General features: G+C 52.0%; 5 protein-coding genes across 5 annotated transcripts; 4 read left to right on the forward strand and 1 right to left on the reverse strand.

Annotated features, from left to right (window-relative positions):
• Nucleotides 1–1,343: 1,343 nt before the first annotated feature.
• CGGC5_v005131 (Lactose permease) lies at nucleotides 1,344–3,356 on the forward strand (the record flags this gene model as incomplete). Its single annotated transcript, XM_032032412.1, has 8 exons — nucleotides 1,344–1,566; nucleotides 1,626–1,707; nucleotides 1,765–1,881; nucleotides 1,942–2,094; nucleotides 2,152–2,293; nucleotides 2,343–2,576; nucleotides 2,626–3,113; nucleotides 3,170–3,356. 8 exons carry the CDS (start codon nucleotides 1,344–1,346, stop codon nucleotides 3,354–3,356), a joined length of 1,626 nt encoding a protein of 541 aa, XP_031893301.1.
• Nucleotides 3,357–4,115: 759 nt separating this feature from the next.
• GOR1-2 (Glyoxylate reductase 1) lies at nucleotides 4,116–5,183 on the forward strand (the record flags this gene model as incomplete). Its single annotated transcript, XM_032032423.1, has 1 exon — nucleotides 4,116–5,183. One exon carries the CDS (start codon nucleotides 4,116–4,118, stop codon nucleotides 5,181–5,183), a length of 1,068 nt encoding a protein of 355 aa, XP_031893351.1.
• Nucleotides 5,184–5,820: 637 nt separating this feature from the next.
• On the forward strand, nucleotides 5,821–7,618 carry CGGC5_v005133 (putative transporter; the record flags this gene model as incomplete). The annotated part of the gene is made up of 6 exons (XM_032032435.1): nucleotides 5,821–6,023; nucleotides 6,075–6,178; nucleotides 6,231–6,568; nucleotides 6,619–6,744; nucleotides 6,801–7,133; nucleotides 7,199–7,618. 6 exons carry the CDS (start codon nucleotides 5,821–5,823, stop codon nucleotides 7,616–7,618), a joined length of 1,524 nt encoding a protein of 507 aa, XP_031892999.1.
• Nucleotides 7,619–8,489: 871 nt separating this feature from the next.
• On the forward strand, nucleotides 8,490–9,950 carry Pm20d2-2 (Peptidase M20 domain-containing protein 2; the record flags this gene model as incomplete). Its single annotated transcript, XM_032032446.1, has 3 exons — nucleotides 8,490–8,850; nucleotides 8,909–9,052; nucleotides 9,106–9,950. The coding sequence occupies 3 exons, from the start codon at nucleotides 8,490–8,492 to the stop codon at nucleotides 9,948–9,950; spliced, it is 1,350 nt and encodes a 449-aa protein (XP_031892998.1).
• Nucleotides 9,951–10,065: 115 nt separating this feature from the next.
• Nucleotides 10,066–11,770, reverse strand: betA-6 (Oxygen-dependent choline dehydrogenase; the record flags this gene model as incomplete). The annotated part of the gene is made up of 2 exons (XM_032032457.1): nucleotides 10,066–11,441; nucleotides 11,488–11,770. The coding sequence occupies 2 exons, from the start codon at nucleotides 11,768–11,770 to the stop codon at nucleotides 10,066–10,068; spliced, it is 1,659 nt and encodes a 552-aa protein (XP_031893001.1).
• Nucleotides 11,771–13,096: the final 1,326 nt, after the last annotated feature.

A 13,096-nucleotide genomic window follows, 5' to 3' on the forward strand; every position in this document is an offset into this window, starting at 1 on the left:
GGAACGACAACGCGGGGATGTGGCCCGAGGAAGGCCGGCCGGAGCCGAGATGGGTCGGTTGGGCTCCCTGCAAAGACTGGGAGACAGGCCAATAAGTTCATGATGTCATGTTCATGTCGAACGAGAATAAGTGTTCGTATTTCAGGTACAATAACCCTGAGCTAAGTGGTAAGAGCTTCTACCTAGTACGATATACTAATGTAGAGAGACAGATGGAAAACCAGATGCCAAGCAAGAGACTTTGATTGCCTGACACCAGGGTCGAGAGGCTGATCTAGGTTGAGTTGGCCTCTCCAGCTGTACATATTGCACCTCAAGCCAGGCTCTTGCACCTACTCAATGTACTACGGAGAGCCAATCTGGACGTATTTGAATCGTCTGTGGCATCTCCCTCAGTACTACAGATTATGATTTGTGCCTGGCATGAGCCGGCGAAGCAGGATCCAAGTCCGGCCCGGTTACCCCGGCCGATGCCGCAGAATCCGGCAGATGTCGGCAAAACACGCAGAAACCCAAGCGACCTGAGAAGATCTCGTGTATTTGAATCTCGTTACCTATCCCATGATCTCGCGCACGCCACCTGATGAAGGTTCCCGCGCAGGTGGCTCAACAGAGGCCAACCAACGTGGCGCATCCCGAGAACGTGGAACGTTGCCGAGGTCAGCCAGAAGTCTGGAATAGAGATGAGCCATCAGAAAATATGGTTCCTAGTTTCACCAAACAGTGAAGACATGTTCTAGTCGTTGCGACTGACCCACGCCGCGGCATAGTTAGCAGCGTACTTTCGGGGAACCCGGAGCCGACAGCACCGCTCACCCCATCGGCAAAGGATCGCCAAGCGACGCCATGGACCAACCCGTCGTTCGTCTGCTCGACACCTTTAACCCCTCCAATCACGACGCGCCTCGGCGATCCGGTTCAATTTCCTACCGCGGCTCTTCGCTGCGCTCCGATGTGCAATGCCGGACACAACCCGGATTTCGCATCCCACCCTAGCACCACACGCCGTCAACCTCCTCATGTGATCGGCCGGGGGATCGCGCGGTCTGGGGTATTGCGGGGATAGCTCAGCTGTTCGATGAACCCACGGATGTGGATACGCGGTGGGTTTGGCACCTCACGCGTTGGCGTTGCATGGCTTTTTCTTGGGTGGCATGGTTGCAAGCCAAGGGAGCGTGGGAGAAGCGAGCCATTGGGATGAAGCAGTTGGAGCTTATAAAAGAGGTGTGCGCCTGCGAGGGCTTGGAGAGGTAGTTGGCTTTTTGACTGTCCGCCCTTCTGAGTTTATCATCTACCCTTTGAAGTAACGAGAAACTGACGAGTTCCGTCTCCTGCCTGCCACCATGGCTGCGCCAACAAACGACGAGAAATATGACCACCCCAGTAGCGACGTGAGAGAAGATGCGCCTCCCGCAGAGGTCGCCGCGGTCGTCGCACACGAGATCGCGCACGAAGTCGACGACAGCAAATACTCGCCTTGGACCAAGTCAATGTTCACCCTCTATGGCGTTCTTTTCGTCGCATACTGCTGCGGTGCCCTCAATGGTTACGATGGATCGCTTATGGGTATGTCAGGCCTCACATGTGGACGTAGCAGGGGGTGGAGGTCGCTAATTGTCTCCCAGGTGGTCTCAATGGCATGACCTCGTACCAACGAACTTTCAACATGACAACCTCGGGCTCATCCACTGGTATTGTCTTCATGATGTGAGCGACGCTTTGCGATATGAATATAAGGACTTGGTTTCTGATGAGGGGTCTTAGGTACAACGTCGGCTCTGTAGCTGCCATCTTTTTCACCGGACCCGTCAATGATCTTTTCGGCCGCCGCTGGGGCATGTTCACGGGTGCGGCGTTGATCATCGTCGGCACCGCGGTCCAGTAAGACAACCCTTCGGAATTTGAACATTTGGAAATCCGCATTACTAACAAGAGTATTAGGGCGACGAGCCACGACATTCCTCACTTCTTGGGTGGACGTTTCATTCTTGGTTTCGGTGTCTCCTTCTGCTGCGTTTCTGCGCCGACCTACGTGAGCGAGCTGGCCCATCCCAAGTGGAGAGGAACGCTCACTGGCTTGTACAATTGCATGTGGTAAGTACAGACACAGACGTGCATCAGTTGAAGTCTCAAGATTCTCACAAACAACAGGCCTGTTGGATCAATCATTGCAGGATGGGTTGTCTACGGTTCTTCCTTCATCCCTGGAGATGATGGATGGAGAATCCCCGTTTGGATTCAGATGGTCACTAGCGGCATCGTGCTCATTTTCGTCTTCTTCCTCCCCGAGAGCGTAAGTTGCTGTCTTCCCTTCCTATGACTTTGCTGACAGTTGGAAATAGCCCAGGTGGCTTGTTGCCAACGATCGACATGAAGAAGCGGCCAAGATTCTAACCAGGCTTCATGGCGAGAAGGACCCCGAACATCCGATTGTACAATTGCAGATGAAAGAGATGATGGCGCAGATTTCCAGCGAGGCTAGCGACAAGAAGTGGTGGGATTACCACGAACTCTGGAATACCCATTCTGCGCGCAGGAGATTAATCTGTGTCATTGGCATGGCCATCATGGGACAGGTACTTACGGCTCGACTCGGTCTTCCTTCTTAATCGCTAACAGCTGCAGGCTTCCGGAAACTCTCTTTCCAGCTACTACCTCGTCACTATGATGAACACCGCTGGCATTGTCCAGGAGCAGAAGGTCCTCGCCCTCAACGCAGTCAACAGTGTTCTTGGTCTCCTTGGTAGTGTTGTTGGAGCTCGACTGACTGACAGGGTTGGTCGTCGCCCTTTGCTCATTTACAGTATCCTCTTTTGCAGCATGACTTTCGCTGTTATGACCGGAACATCTAAAATGGCTGTTGACAACCCGGATAACACCAATGCTGCGAACACTACCATTGCCTTTGTGTACCTTTTCGGTGTTGTCTTCTCGCTCGGATGGACGGCTCAGCAGAGTATGTATATCGCTGAGACCTTGACGACTACCACTCGTGCCAAGGGAACTGCCGTCGGTAACTTTGCGTCGTCCGCCATCTCCCTTGTCCTGGCTTATAGCTCTGGGCCTGCTTTTGAGAAGATTGGATATTACTTTTATCTCGTCTTCGTCTTCTGGTAAGCATCACCTGGAGGATGGATTATAGAGAAAGACAACTGACATGACAACTTAGGGACATTCTCGAAGCCATCTTCATCTTTTTCTTCTTCCCTGAGACCAAGCATCGTACTCTTGAGGAATTGGAGGAGGTGTTCTCCGCACCAAACCCTGTCAAGAAGAGCTTGGAACCCCGCAGTGCCAGCACGGTGCTAGAGACAATGAAGGTTCCGAACGAGAAGTTTGATGTTGAGCACGTTTAATGTTACAACTCGAATCACAGAACGAAGTTGATGCTTAAATGTCAAAAATTGGTAATGAGGCTTGGATACCCGTGCAAAGGGATGTGTAATCGAGTAATTGGTAGATGAGCTATGACATAATTGGATTGAAGACCCTTCGGGTTTCGATTCGCAATATCATAACCAAGGCTGATAGATATATTGCGGTTCTTGTCATTCGTCGTCCCTATCTATGAGTACTCTGCAAGCAGGACGTACACACGTCAAAAATATTGATTCAGTCGCCCATGATGTAGCAGGCTACGGAGCTGGGGCCAGCAACTGGGTCACGTCGGCGCCGATGCGGAAACGCTCACGACCGGCCGTCATAGAGAGAGCAGGCTGTAGCCGGAACAGTTTGGTTTACGATCTGGTGACCAATTTGTGGCGGCATCGTATCTCATAATGCATCTTCTGGTCGGACAACTTCCGAAAGTTGGGGGTAGAAGACGTCGGCTTTCTCACCGACGCATCTTCCCGCATGGAGACAACACGGAGCAGTCCAGGAGCGGGGAACTGCCGACTTACCAACATCATCACCTCAACATGCGTGAACATGATCCACATAGCACGCAATACAAGCGGATAAAAATGAGCACTTAAAGTTACCGACTTCTCGTTTGGATACTTCCTTGACCAGCCACACCTTCAGAGGACGAGTTACCCAAGTTTATGGCCCGGCGCTTATCCCAATTGTCGTCAATTCCAATCCCTGTATTCAACATCTCCAAATACTCCAACATGGCGGGGAAGAAACCCATCGTCCTGCGGCTTGGCGAGGACATCAAGTACAATCACGACTACTACAAGAACGCCTTCACAGAGCGATTCGATGTCGTGGCGAACGAAGAACCCGACCGGGCATCCTTCATCGAAGCCTTGAAGTCAAAGAAGTATGGAGATTTCTCAGCGATCTTCCGTCCACACTTCCAAACGGGCGGTGAGATGGGCCAATGGGACGACGAACTGATCCCCCTTCTGCCACCGTCGGTACGCATATTCGCTTCCGCCGGTGCAGGGTTCAACTGGGCGGACGTCGACGCGCTTGGTCGCCGGGGTATCTGGTACGCCAACGGTGCCGGTGCCAGCGACGAAGCCGTCTCAGACACAGCGCTCTTCATGATTCTCTCGGTATTCCGCAACTTCTGGCGAGCGCAGCGGGCAGCGAGAACATGTGACCCAGAACAGTTCACAGCCATGCATAAATTGGTTGGGAGCATCTCGTGGAACCCCCGAGACCATGTCCTTGGTATCGTGGGCTTGGGTAACATCAGCAAGAAGCTCGCCAACAAGGCTCGTACCGCGCTGGGAATGAATATCCACTACTTTGACGTCGTCCGCTCGCCGCCCGAAGTTGAAAAGGAACTGAAAGCGACCTTCCACTCCAACTTACATGAGCTGTTGGCCGTATCGGATTGTGTTACGTTGCATACCCCGCTGAACGCGCATACCCAAGATCTGTTCAACCGCGAGACATTCGCAGCGATGAAGGATGGTGCGAGACTTGTCAACACGGCACGTGGGCAGCTAGTACAGGAAGATGCGCTCATTGAGGCCTTGCAGAGTGGAAAGTTGTCGGCTGCCGCGCTGGACGTACACTACCACGAACCGCAGGTTTCAAAGGTGCTTGCGGACATGGATAATGTGACATTGACATGCCATAATGGTGGTGCAGCCTTGACGACAAGGATGAACTTCGAGCTGAATGCTATGAAGAATATTGTTGAGGTTGTGGGGGCAAACGGAGATTTTGTTGGCGAGCCCTTGACTCCGGTTAACAGGAAGGCATTTGAGTCTGCATCTAAATAGAAGACTTTAGCGTTAAATTCGAATAGACCCTAATGATTCCAATATCAGCAAAGCTGCCGATGAAAGACGCTCTAGAGGCTCCGTGTTGCTTCAATTCGCATCAACAGTCGGGCATCGACTCTTCTCTAATTTGTAACATGGCAAAGTTACTACGGCCCCGCACATCTGCCGCCATCTGCCGTTCGATGAAGGTCCAAGAGGCGCACCACAAGTTGAGCTAAGTGCCGACCGTTTCATCGGCTCTTTTCCGAGGAAATGTCCCATGTGGACGGAAAAGCAGATCATTCGATCACTTCTCCAAATCTGGTCATCAACTTGCCAATATGTAGCCATCGGCATTCTCACCGATGCTCGGGTGACTCCCCCGGGAGGCTACTTCGAGGGGATTCAGTACCCGCGACCCGTTCTTTCCCCGCAAGCCAAGAATCCGGGGCCCCAACATGGGGAAGCCCCCACGGTTCGATGTAATCCACCGGCGTTCTCGCCGGAACTCGCCCAATCCTTGTCATGTTTATGAATCTCCCCAAGCTGTTTGGGCCTTCTGTTAAATACGCTGGGGTTGTGAACATGTTTCGTCTTTCCGACGGAGCAGGTGAACCAGACTTTGCTGGATACAACCCCGAATCCGATCACCAAAATGGCAGACGCGATTCAAGAGCAGAAGTACGAGGCCGAGCACGCTGAGAAGCGTCGCGCTCTTCAGCCCGACGAGCTGCCGCTCCCGCAAGAGTTGGAACACCTTGGTGGCGACGAGCTGAGGCTACTGGATAGGAGCTTGACGAGGCGGCTGGATTTGACCCTCATGCCCACCGTCTTCATTCTGTTCCTGTTGAACATTCTGTGAGTGATATGGCCTAGAAGCGACGTTCTTGGCACTGACTTTTTGATCAGGGACAGAAATAACATCGCCAGTGCCAAGATCGCAGGAATCACAGATACGCTGAACATGACCAACAACGAGTACAATACTTGCCTTCTCATGTTCTACGTTGGATGTATGGCACTTCTACTAAGTACCTGTTGGTATCCATGATTGACTTCTTTCAGACTGTATTACCCAAGTTCCCTCAAACCTCATCATTGGAAAGGTCCGGCCATCAATTTACATCTGTCTCATCACGTCGCTTTGGGGCATTCTGTCTATGAGCCAAGGATTCGTGAAGAATTTCTCGGAGCTCGCTGCCGTTCGCTTCATTCTGGGACTGGTAGAGGCGCCCTTCCTTCCGGCTGTGTTCGTCCTGATGTCGTGCTGGTACACCCGTAAAGAGCTGCCGCCGAGGATTGCGATTCTGTATGGTGGCAACATGGTCGCGACTGCTTTCTCTGGACTCATTGCGGCTGGGATTATCTCGAGAATGGAAGGCAAAGCAGGAAAGCCCGCATGGGTGAGTCTTTCACAGTTTTCAGAAGGCGCGTCCATACTAATGCGATCCAGGAATGGCTGTTCATCATTGAGGGCGCCATGACTGTGGTCATTGCGCTGTTGCTTCTCCCTCTCCTCACAGATTACCCCCTACAGAGCAAACATCTCTTCATCTCTCGCGACCAGCAGTTGTACGCCGTAAGTTAACGTGCTATCTCATCGCCTATTTGGCTTGACTGACTGTGAAGCAACAGGAGTGGAGAATTCGCAAGGAGAACGCAGGTATCATTGATGAGGACCCAGAGTCAATCTTCTGGGGCCTCAAGCAAGCACTTATCGACCCCAAGCTGTACCTTTTCATCATCCAACAAATGGCTCTCATCACAGCCCAGTCATTCAACAACTTCTTTCCTTCCATCGTTGGTACCCTTGGCTATGGTCGCACAACAACGCTTCTTCTCACGTCGCCGCCTTACTTCTTCGCCTTCATTGTGTCTCTCTGCGTTTCTTTCCACGCTGCGCACAAGGATGAGCGTGGATACCACATCGCGATCCCGATGGTATTTGCCCTCCTCGGCAACATCTTGGTAGGTTTCCATTGTCAAATTTTCTGTTCGTCTTCTGTGGAGACAGTTGAGCTAACTGAAAGCAGGCAATGTTCGTTGACTCACTGGGTGGACGCTACTTCTCCATGTTCCTCATGACTGCTGGCTCATATGCACCTTACAACCTTTGTGTTAGCTGGCTATCCGCGTCTCTCCCTCGTCCGCGAGCCAAGCGCGCTGCTGCCCTTGCCATCGTAAACTTCATGGCCGCCGGTGTTGCACACTTCTACACCAGCTACATGTTTCCTGATAACCAGAAGCCTCGATACTACGCTGGTGGCGGAGTCATGTCTGGTGCGTGCTTGGTCTGTGCAGGCACGGCGTTGTTTATCAAGTATTATTTAAAGAAGCAGAATGCCAAGTTCGAGGAGGAAGAAAGGGCGGGCAATGTGAGCCACAATCATATCTCGGGCTCAAAGGCTGGGCACGGCGGTGAGGGGGTTGTCAGTTTCCGTTATGTGCATTAAATGCTACACTCGTTTGAGTAAATCAATGATGTCAAACCGTTGAAATCTCACTGTTCTTGATCGAATTGCGTGGCTGGAGAGAGCCGCCAATGGTGTAATCAAAGACCAACTTGATTTTAGTAATTGTGTTTAGACTTCAGATAACCCGTCGGCAAAAGAACAGACGATCGGCTATTTTTTTAAGCTTACTCGCCAGGGTCGACCCCGTCCCCAGCATTTCCCCATGGCGGTGCGGAGGGGGACAGGAGCATAGTGGGGAGGTTTGTCCACGGCAAACTACCCACATCGGCTGCTTTTGTTCTTTTGCATGGAGTATTCCGGTCGGTGTCTACCAAGTTCCCGGAGCCAAGAATGTCGGGACAGATGTCAGCGGTAGTGGTGCGAGGGAATAAATACCTATCTCTACCGCCAAGTCCTTCGGCCCCGGTTGGAAGTGGGGATAACATCAAAACTGCTGGCTGGGTTCTTCTTGGCAGTCATCCATTCAAGTAAACAAGGCCGCGACACAAAACTTCTGCCGCCATTTGACTGGCAGAGGAATTTGGCACTTCCCCGCACTACCCACCACTGGTAGGAACAACGAATCGAAACCATTGATGAAGAGCCGACGAGCGGTTCGAGGCCACGAGGGCCAAGATTTTAGAATGAGGGCCATGATGCTCGTCATCCGCTCATCGGCGGTATTACACGTCTGCTCAGATGGTATTTTGGAGAAAGAGATAAGCATGACATTTATTGATTAGACATCGAGTCTGGCTAGGAAATGCTGTATAAAGAGGCGACGGTTTACTGTGTCTGACTTGGTTTTGAAGTCCTTCCGTCAAGCTCTGTCTTCGAGAACACATAGGACGTCATCTTCAAGTCAGACAGCATGGGTATCAGAGGTCTTTCAAGCAAGCTCATCTTGGCTCTTGGCGCGAGCTCGGCAGCAGCATCTTCTGTCCTGCCCCGCCAGTCCAACAGCTCGAGCCCCGACATCAGCCCGTACTTTCAGTCCATCTCCGACTATGTCGACTCCATTGTCGATGAGTTGTGGCCGATCAACCAGGAGATCCACGACAATCCGGAGCTTGGATATGAGGAGGTGGAAGCGCATAAACTCCTGACCGATTTCATGGAGGCTCATGAGGGATGGAACGTGACCAGGTCCATCTACAACATCAGCACTGCCTTCGTAGCTGTCTTCGAGGGAAGCGGAGATGGTCCTATCATGTCTTTCAATGCCGAATATGGTAAGTGGGCACTCAATTGGAACAATGATCATCAGGATTATGCTGACCCTCGGCTTAGATGCTCTTCCTGGTCTCGGCCATGCGTGCGGCCATAACCTGATCGCGACTGCATCCGTCGGTGGTGCGCTTGCCACTGCTGAGATCATGCGTGCTGATGGCCTCCCTGGAAAGGTCATTCTGTTCGGAACGCCCGCCGAAGAGAGTAAGATGCATTTTGGAAAGTCGAAATCTGGATACGAAGCTGAAAATTCTCAGGTCTCGGCGGCAAGGTCAAGCTTCACGAAGCCGGTGCCTTCACTGATCACAATATCGACATTTCCCTCATTACTCATCCAACCAACGGCGGCGATTCCCCTTACATGATCACCACCTCCACGGACCGTTTCGAAGTTGAGTACTACGGCAAGGAGGCTCACGCTGCTGCCTCCCCTTGGGAGGGTATCAACGCCCAAGACGCCCTCATTGTCGCAAACAACGCCATTGCCCTCCTCCGCCAGCAGACGCGGTCCACCGACAAGATCCACGGCATCATCAGCTCTGCTGGCTCTCGCATCAACGTCATCCCCGCCCTTGCGGAAGCCTCCTTCCAGATCCGTTCCGCAGACAACGTGGCTCTAGAGGAGTGGACCGATCGCGTGATGAAGTGTTTCGAGGCCGGCGCTCTGGCGACTGGCGCCGAGCTGAATCTGACCATGCGGCCGTACGGCTACGACAACATGGTCAGCAACGACCTCTTGGCGAGCTCGTATTCCAAGTACTTCACTGAGCTTGGCGGCGAGGTTCCTGATGCCGAAGTCGACAAGCTGCGTGAGCCCAGTGGAAGTACTGACCAGGGAAACCTGAGCCATGACTTCCCTAGTATCAGCCCGTTCTTCGGCATCACCAACGAGAACGGAAGTGTGCCTGATGGCGGTCCCCACACTGCGGCTTTTGAGGTTGCTGCTGGTAGCAGAGCGGCGTTTGACAAGGCTATCATGGTTGCTAAGGGTATTGCTGGTGTTGCCGTTGATGTGCTGACTGTTGACGGCCTTTTGGACCAAATTAAGGAGGAGTTTGAGGCTACGCAGGAGAAGCGCAGAAGACGTCGCGCTATTTTCTAGTGTTTTGACGCTAATGATTGGTTTATTAATTCTAAAGTTTGGAATTCTGCTTCGACATCTGTTGAACACTATTACATCTGTTTTGGATGATGTCGACTTCTTCCTGTGTTTCTCGTTAATTGCCAGTAATAATAGAAGCCGCCTGTTCCGCCATGGCGTACAAAGGTGCCATCAAATGAGCCGCAATGGGGACGGGTAAGACAGACGCATCGACAACCCTTAAGCCTTTCACGCCCTTGACCTTGAAATTGGAGTCGACAACACTGCCCATCGCACAGCTTCCGTGGGGGTGCCATGTAGTGACGCCGCTTTCGGCCAGACGAGAGTCAAGGTACTCGTCAGTGTTATCCAGCGAGACTGGCTCGGTGTTGTCAGGAGCAGTCTCTCCAACAATGTACTCTTTTCCGAAGGCAGTATTTAGCATCAGCTTCGTCATCTGACGGATCCCCTCTCGGTAGACATGACGATCGACCTCCGTGTCGAGATAGTTGAGATTGATGACGGGGCCATCTGCAGGATCAGCGGATGCAAGACTGACGGTTCCGCGAGATGTAGGCAGAAAGGAGACAATGTTGGTGTAGATATGAGAACCGTCCATCGGAACAGAGGGATTGGAGGCACTATAGGCCTGGTAAATGACGAAGTTCTCGAGGAAGGTGCGGTTGGCGCTGAGTAAAGAGTGAGATGCAGCGTCTGGAGCAGCCCCTTCATCCTTCTCGATGGCAGAAGCAAGACCAGTCTTATCCACCCCCGTTGATGTCACCCAATCAATAGGGTACCCCGTGCTGAACTCGGGCTGGCTAAAAATTGGGTTACTGGATCCGAGTGCGTAACCATTCTCTGGGCTTCTGAGCTTCCAATATTGGTAAAACGACATGTGGTCAATCAGGTTTCTCCCGACCTCAGGGAGATCCAATTTCACGCTGATGTTGTGCTTCTCCAATGCTGCCGCTTCACCAATGCCAGACAACATAAGGAGTTGCGGAGAGCGATAGGCACCAGCGGCTGAGATAACGTTGTTGGCGAAAATCTGGGTGCCATTGGCAAGCTGGACGCCAGTAGCTTGCAGCTCTACATTGTCAACATCACTGGAAAGCAGAATCTTCTCAACAAGCGTCTCGGTGAGAACCTCGATACCGTTGAGAGGATACACCACAGGGGTCAGTTGACGAATGCCATCGCGACGGGTCTCGGTCAGCTCAGCGCGCCCGATGTTGTCGCCCGCATTGCTGTCGAGGTCTGGGAGCTCAGGAACCCCAAGTTCGTCCCAGCCGCTGGCAACAACATCACGCAAAGGGTACGCACGATCGGTCGAAGAGACGGAAGCCACGTGAAGAGGCCCACCGTTACCGTGTTGGGCGGCGTTGTTGCTGTTGAACCAGTCTTCGGCCTTTTTCATGTAAGGCAACTGGTTTTCATAGCTCCAACGGTCGTCGCCGACGAGTTCAGCCCACTCGTCATAGTCTACTCGAGGTCCCCGTGTGTACCCACCTAAGATCGTCAATTGACACTCCGGAAGGTCAAGATGTGCCCTTACAAGAATTGATAGCAGCGCCACCGCCGAGGCCCTTGCCTTGATTGAAAACAAGAGTGCGGTTGTTAAGTGTTGCGACTGGTTCAGTCGGGTACTGCCAGTCAAGCTCCCCACCCATGAGATTAGTGGCATTGGTGTATAAGATGTCCGTTCGAGCTCGAGTATCTTCGCCGGCTTCGATGAGCAGGATACTCAAAGAGCTGTTGTATTCCAGCATCCGGCTTGAGATGACTGAGCCGGTGAGGCCACCGCCGACGATGATATAATCCCAAACATTGAACAGCATTGTGACTCCCACACTCGGCTCCAGACGAGATGTGCGAATTGAGAGGGGATCCCGGTGAAGTCAGACCACGTGGAAGAATCGCGACGGCCAACAGAAAATAGGACTCTTGAGGGAGCCTGGGCTTTTATACGAAGACGGGAACCCTACCTACCCTAGTATACCATCAGTGAGTTGTTCAAATTTCGCATTCAATGCCAAGAAGTCAGCCTACTGGACCGCTTGCCTGGATGATACTCTGAGGGTTCCCCGGGCGCATCGACTGGTGTTGGTAGCTGCTGAGTCTGCAGGCTGTGGATCTGCAGCTAGGCTTTAGGAGACGAATATGGATCGTCTTCCGCACCGGATGCGCAGGGTCCGCTTTCTGCGTCTACTTGCGAAAAGTGACATGGCATCATAATTCCAGGCACTGATGGTGTTCCGGGCTTCCAAGCAGCAAGCTCCTCCGGATTTCAGGCTGCCGCCCTTACCTACATGAAGTGCGCATTGAAATGTCTTCTCAAGTTTGATTTGAGGGAACTGAATACTACGAAACAGTCCCGTACAAGACTTGGCTTCGACCTTTGGATGAAGACTCTGGCTGGGGAGCAGATAATGCAAGTCAGTCCCACACAGCATCATCGCTTGAAGTCATCGTAGGCGATCGTTCGGGGGAGAAAGTGACTGCAGATTTGGTGTTGGAGGGGCGGTATTCGGTGAATCTGTTGACATGTTGATCCGCAGATACTTTCAATTATCCTTACTGAATCAATGACCTTGACATTCAACCCCTGAGAAGCGGTTTCTCAACCTCGATGTGGGCTGAAGCCGATGGCATAGCTCAATCCAATCTCCACTTACCGCCGAAGATTATGGGCCCAGAACTCGTATGACCCACCTGTGATACGACCTTGTGTTGGAAGCTCTGTCACATCAAAAGCATCTGTACGTATTGATATGGGAATGGTTCATTTCAGTTCGAGCAAAATCCTTCAGTGATCAGCGTATGTTAACGCGACAAATATACACAGTCCGATGTTCAATATGGTTGTCTTAACCTGGATTTAGTAATCGGAGGATTGACCTAGACCATTTTGGGCTCACCGAAGATAGGCAGTCATTCTATGTGCGCTAGACCTTTCTAGCACGTTACTAGCTTGAAACACCTTTACGAATAACCTCGATTTCAAACATTTAACATGAGCACAGGCCTTTTGTTGCCGAAGAGTCATAGACTAAATACACTTCAGAGCAGCACTACTGCGCACAACTGTGGCAGACAGTGAAATACAGCCAGCCCCAGGACGCCTCAGATGAATCACATCAATCACTTGTTGACAACCGCGACTA

Source organism: Colletotrichum fructicola (genome assembly GCF_000319635.2).
Source record: "Colletotrichum fructicola Nara gc5 chromosome Unknown KSG_Nara_v1_contig03, whole genome shotgun sequence".
In the NCBI taxonomy this organism is placed as follows: Eukaryota; Fungi; Ascomycota; class Sordariomycetes; order Glomerellales; family Glomerellaceae; genus Colletotrichum; species Colletotrichum fructicola.